Here is a 6161-nt window from a genome sequence, read left to right on the forward strand (position 1 = left end):
TCTCACAATTCTGACTTTATAACTTGCAATTGTGAGTTTATATCACGCAATTCTGACTTTCTCAGAATTACGAGTTTAGCCCCAAGAATTACGAGTTTCACAGACAAGGCTTAAGCCTAGTCCCAGACTAAAATGCAATTCTGATCTGTTTCAACTGAAAGAAACTTGCACTGACTGATCTAAAAATATATGGTCCTGATTTTTATTTTTTTTTTTACACCAGTAATTAATTTTTTCTATGCATTCTATTGCATGTTTTTAAAAATGACTTAAATGTCCTAATTGAACTATGGCCTAATCCTGGCTTAGTCTAAACCCTGTCTTCTGACTTCATTTCAGAATTGCGTGATATAGGACTTAAAACTAGTCCCAGACTAAAATGTAAGTCTGAGCCCTGTCTGTGAAACTGGGCCTATATCTCACAATTCTGAGGGAAAAAATAGAACTGCAATTGTGCGGAAAAAAAAGTCAGAATTGTGAGCTTAAAAAGTTGCAAATACCTTTTTTATTATTTTTTATTCAGTGACGGAAACTTCCATAGGATTCGTCTATTTTTGTTCGACCATTTGCTTCTTATTCATGTGCACCTGCTCATATGATTTACTAGAAGTTGGAGTTGTATTTCATTTCTATTTCGATCATTTCTTCATGCACATGTGACTGTTTTCTGTCAAGCACTAAACGCTGGTATTGTTGCAGTGAGAACGACGCGTCATCGGAGAACGAGCAGCTGTTGAGTCGCAGCATCGACAGTGATGAGGAAGCAGCTCAGGACAAACAGGGAGCCGCTGACCTTTGCCTTCTGTCACTGGTGCATCTGACGCGGGACAAGACCTGCTCCAGCAACACCAGCACCATCAACAACAACAACAACATCAACACCAGCAGCAGCTGCAACAGAGCCACCGGGGTCAATACCACACACTTTACACTCACTTACTGTAGACCAAACCTGCATTCATGTCCTCAAAACACTGAGATATTATTGCTATTTGAAACAGATGTTTTCTATGTGAATATCTGATAAACTGTAACTTATTTCTGTGATCAAAGCTGAATTTCAGCATCATTACTGCAGTCAGAATCCCTTGAGACTCAATCAAGCTTCCCTTCTATCAACCATTTCTAATCCATTCAAACTTCCATTCTATCTGATATTTATCATCTATTTAAAACTATCTAGCCTAGCCTAACAACTACAATCATGCTAGTAACTTGATCATCGTGCTAATGGCATGTAAATAACGTGGTTATCATGTTAGTTAAAAACGTGCTAGCAACATGCTAATAATGCTATAAACATGCTAGCAACTTGGTAATCATGCTAGAAACATGCTAGCAACTTGCTAATCATGTTAGAAACGCATTAGAAATTTGTTAATCATGCTAGAAACATGCTAGCAATGTACTAGCAACTTGCTAATAATGCTAGAAACATGCTAGCAACTTGCTAATCGTGTTAGAAACATGTTAGAAACTCCCTAATCATGCTAGCAACTTGCTAATAATGCTAGAAACATGCTAGCAACTTGCTAATCATGTTAGAAACGCATTAGAAATTTGTTAATCATGCTAGAAACATGCTAGCAATGTACTAGCAACTTGCTAATAATGCTAGAAACATGCTAGCAACTTGCTAATCGTGTTAGAAACATGTTAGAAACTCACTAATCATGCTAGAAACATGCTAGCAACTTGCTAATAATGCTAAAAAAATGCTAGCAACTTGCTAATCATGTTAGAAACACATTAGAAACTTGCTAATCATGCTAGAAACATGCTAGCAATTTGCTAATCATGTTAGAAAATACGTTAGAAACTTGCTAATCATGCTAGAAACATGCTAGCAACGTCCTAGCAACTTGCTAATAATGCTAGAACCATGCTAGAAACTTGCTAATCATGTTAGAAACACATTAGAAACTCGCTAATCATGCTAGAAACATGCTAACAACTTGCTAATCATGCTAGAAACATGCTAGCAACTTGCTAATCATGTTAGAAACACATTAGAAATGTGCTAGCAAAATGTTAATCATACTAGCAACATGCTAGTAGTTTGCTAATCATGCTAGAAACATGCTAGTAACTTGTCAGTCATGCAAATGACGTAAATAACATGCTAATCATGCTAGAAACATGCTAGTAACTAGTCAGTCATGCAAATGACGTAAATAACGTGCTAATCATGCTAGAAACATGCTAGCAACGTACTAATCATGTTAGAAACATGCTAATTATGTTAAAAAACATTCTAATCATGCTAGTAACATGTTAGAAACTTGCTAATCATGCTAGAAACGTTAGCAACTTGCTAATCATGTTGAAAAGATGCTAAAAACTTGCTAATGAAATGCTAGTAACATACTAAACATGCTAGAAAAATGATAAGAGTCATGCTAACTACATTCTAATCATGCTAGCAACATGCTAATAATCTAATCGATCTATATAAAGTTCAAAACTTTAGGCTTTTACAGCTGCTTTAAACTTTCAAGCTAGGCTTTCTCAAGCCAACCCAAAGTTTGGCTTGACAAACTTTTTATCTTGAAATTGAAATCTTTTTTTTAACATTATAAATGGCTTTACTGACTCTTTTGATCAATGAAATGTGTCCTTAATGAGTAAAAGATTGTTCTATATACATATATATATATATATATTATCCCAAATTGAATCATCATGACGGTTTCCACAAAAATATTGTGCAGCACAACTGTTTTCAACATTGATAATAATCTGAAGCAAATCAGTATATTAGGATCATGTGACACTGAAGGAGTAATGATGATGAAAATTCAGCTTTGATCTCAGCAGTTTAACACATATTCACATAGAAAACAGCTGTTTTAAATTATAATGATAATTCACAATTTGTACTGTTTTCTGAAAGCAAGTGTAATGTCTAAAGATCTGTTTTTGAACACTGTTGCTGCAGGTTCTGCTCTTGTTCTGTAGATTCAGATTGATCTCTGTTGGTCTGAGTGACTCATCCAAACATTTCCTGTTTCTGCAGATTCACAGCAGAAGGAAAAAGATCCTGGATTTGTACTCCAAAGCCTGCAGTGTTGCGGAGGGTGAGTGTAAGCGGAACTGAACGGCGCTGTGACTTTATCATTATGTGGAGCCTATAAAATGCAGACGGCTGTCGTGTTAAAGCTGTAATGAGCAGAAGTGTGTTCTGATGTGAAACACAGATCACTGCAAACACTCAACACTTACAGATGCACATTACAATCCACATTAAATCGTACAATTTTCTTGCCACTGCCAAGAAAAAAAAGAGCAAGATTATTGAAGAGAGTAAATACTGATTTCATATTAATTCCATTTGATCAGTGTTTATCCCGGCAGACTGTTCTGGTGAGTCACAGACAGCAGGGATCAATCAATAGTGAATGCAGCTGACCCTTATATTTATGTCAAATTAAAATAAACAGACTTATCAGCTCTTAAAAGTAAGGAGAAGCACCTCACATGTGACCCAGACCACAAAACCATAAGAGTAAAAGCTGAATAAATAAGCTTTCCATTGATGTATGGTTTGTTAGGATAGGACAATATTTGGCTGAGATACAACTATTTGAAAATCTGCAATCTGAGGGGGCAAAAAAAACTAAATATGGAGAAAATCACCTTTAAAGTTTAAGTAATTATTAGCAAGTTGTAGAATGTTGCTAGCATGTTTCTAGCATAATTAACATGTTACTTGCATTATTAGCATGTTTCTAGAATGATTAACAAGTTACTAGCATGTTACTAGCATTATTAGCAAATTGCTAGCATGTTTCTAACATGATTAACAAGTTGCTAGAATGTTTCCACCATGATTAGAAGTTGCTAGCAAGCTAACATGTTTCTAGCCTGACTAGCAAGTTGTTAGCATGTGTCCAGAATAATTAGCAAGTTGCTAGCATGTATATAACATTAGTATGTTATTTACATGTCAATAGCATGACTGACAAGTTACTTACATGTTTCTAGCATGATTAGCAAGTTACTAGCACGACCAAGAAGTTGCTAGCATGTTTCTAGCATGATTTGTAAGTTGCTAACATGTTTCTAGCATGACTAGCAAGTTGTTTGCATGTTTCTAGCATGATTAGCAAGTTACTACAACGACAGAGAAGTTACTAGCATGGTTTTAACATGATTAACAAGTTGCTAGCATGTTTCTAATATGTTTGTACCCTGACTAGCAAGTTGCTTGCATGTTTCTAGCATGATTTGTAAGTTGCTAGCATTTTTTTAGCCTGACTAGCATGATTAGCAAGTTGCTAGCATGTTTCTAGCATGATTAGCACATTATTTACATGTCATTAGCATGTCTGACAAGTTACTAGCATAAGCAAAAGTTACTAGCATGTTGCTAACATGATTAGCAAGTTATTAGCATGACTGACACGTTACTAGCATGTTTCTAGCATGATTATCAAGCTACTAGCATGTTGCTAGCATGAATAACAATTTACTAGCATGATTGTAGTTGCTAGGCTAGGCTAGATAGTTCAATAGATGATAAATATTCGATAGAATGTTAGTTTGAATGGATTAGAAATAGTTGATAGAAGGGAAGTTTGATTGAGTCTCAAGGGATTCTGGGAGTTTAAATTTGAGTTTTGACAGATGGAGTTTGAATTTTGTCAGTTGGAGTTTGAATTTTGACAGTTGGAGTTTGAATTTTGTCAGTTGGAGTTTGAATTTTGTCAGTTGGAGTTTGAATTTTGACAGTTGGAGTTTGAATTTTGTCAGTTGGAGTTTGAATTTTGTCAGTTGGAGTTTGAATTTTGACAGTTGGAGTTTGAATTTTGTCAGTTGGAGTTTGAATTTTGTCAGTTGGAGTTTGAATAGTGTTGATCATTTGAACATTCCCTCAGTGTAAAGCCCCGGTCACACTAGACTGAGCGTGCGAAATTCCTTCGGATGCTGCTGCAACGGTCGTGATATGACGTCATGCTACGCAGCTTCTTTTAAAAAAGTTAAATTCAGCACATGACACTAATAATACATTTAAATGTAAAAACATACAATCTACTACACTTTACCGCAGTGCTGCAGTTTTAAATGTTTAAATGTAAGGTTCTTTTCATTCATGCTGTGACGTACCGATCTCCTGTTGGTCACACAGAGTCACGTGATGCGAATTCGTTGGTCAGAGTTCACCAAGCTTGAACTTTTAGATGCAGCGAAATGCGCAAATATTTCGCACAGGCTTGCGTTTCCGGTCTAACGCATTCGCATGCGTATGAATGGAAGTCAATGGAACGACAAGTGGATTTGAATGATTTTTAATCTTCGATTTGATAAACTACAAGTGGCATCAGTCTGAAAAGATAGAGCACACTAAACATTTATAATTAATTTAATTTTCTGATTGTAAGGATTTTTGTTATGCAATGAAGACTAGCTGTGTGTTGGTCATCATAAACCCTGTTGATGTGTGCAGGTCTGAGTCCGACCGAGCTGCCGTTCGACTGTCTGGAGCGCAGCAGCCGAATGCTCAGCGCCACCTACAGCACAGACAAAGCCGTGGTGAAGACGTGGAGACACCTGGCAGAGAGCTTCGGCCTCAAACGAGACGAGATCGGCGGCATGACGGACGGCATGCAGCTGTTCGACCGCATCAGTACGGCGGGATACAGCATCCCGGACCTGCTGACCCGGCTGGTCCAGATCGAGAGACTGGACGCCGTCGAGACCCTCTGCTTCGACATTCTGGGCGGACCGGAGAACAGCGTCCCTCCCTCCAGCCACCATCCCACCCTGACCTCCCGCTGCGCCAGCGTCTGAGACTGCCACACTCCAACCACACTCCATCTCGAGTCTTCCTCGGAACATTCGGCTAGTTTGTGCATTTCTGAAATGGACGCTTTCACTGCGACGCTGTTCATGTTTAATGACAGATGATGGAAATGTGATCACAAACAGCCGGAACAGACAGTGCAAGAACGTCTTTTATTCTCAGTGTTTCCACAAGAGACGTTACTTTCTGAAGAAGAATCTTACTGAGTTCAGGTTGAAACGCTCTAAAAAAACAACACATTTGTGCTTAAGGCAAGACACTACAGGGTTAACTTAACTATACTGCCCTCCAAAGGCAAAGTGCAGTAACTACGCCAACACTGAAACTGAGAAAAATGCCTTTAAAGTTTTTACACCAG

At 37.8% G+C, this 6161-nt stretch overlaps 2 protein-coding genes across 2 annotated transcripts in view; one reads left to right on the forward strand and one right to left on the reverse strand.

Moving 5' to 3' along the window:
- The window catches only part of LOC141340253 (tumor necrosis factor receptor superfamily member EDAR-like), a 7940-nt gene extending 7313 nt beyond the window's left edge, over positions 1 to 627 (reverse strand). The window contains exon 1 of the mRNA XM_073845174.1: positions 605 to 627. Coding sequence (XP_073701275.1) covers positions 605 to 627 — 23 coding nt within the window. The remainder of the gene's footprint in view (positions 1 to 604) is intronic.
- A 21-nt stretch (positions 628 to 648) lies between these two features.
- LOC141340254 (tumor necrosis factor receptor superfamily member EDAR-like) lies at positions 649 to 5790 on the forward strand. Its single transcript, XM_073845176.1, has 4 exons — positions 649 to 656; positions 700 to 910; positions 3017 to 3077; positions 5447 to 5790. The coding sequence occupies exons 1-4, from the start codon at positions 649 to 651 to the stop codon at positions 5788 to 5790; spliced, it is 624 nt and encodes a 207-aa protein (XP_073701277.1).
- The last annotated feature ends 371 nt before the right edge of the window (positions 5791 to 6161 follow it).

Source organism: Garra rufa, chromosome 8 (genome assembly GCF_049309525.1).
Source record: "Garra rufa chromosome 8, GarRuf1.0, whole genome shotgun sequence".
Lineage (NCBI taxonomy): Eukaryota > Metazoa > Chordata > Actinopteri > Cypriniformes > Cyprinidae > Garra > Garra rufa.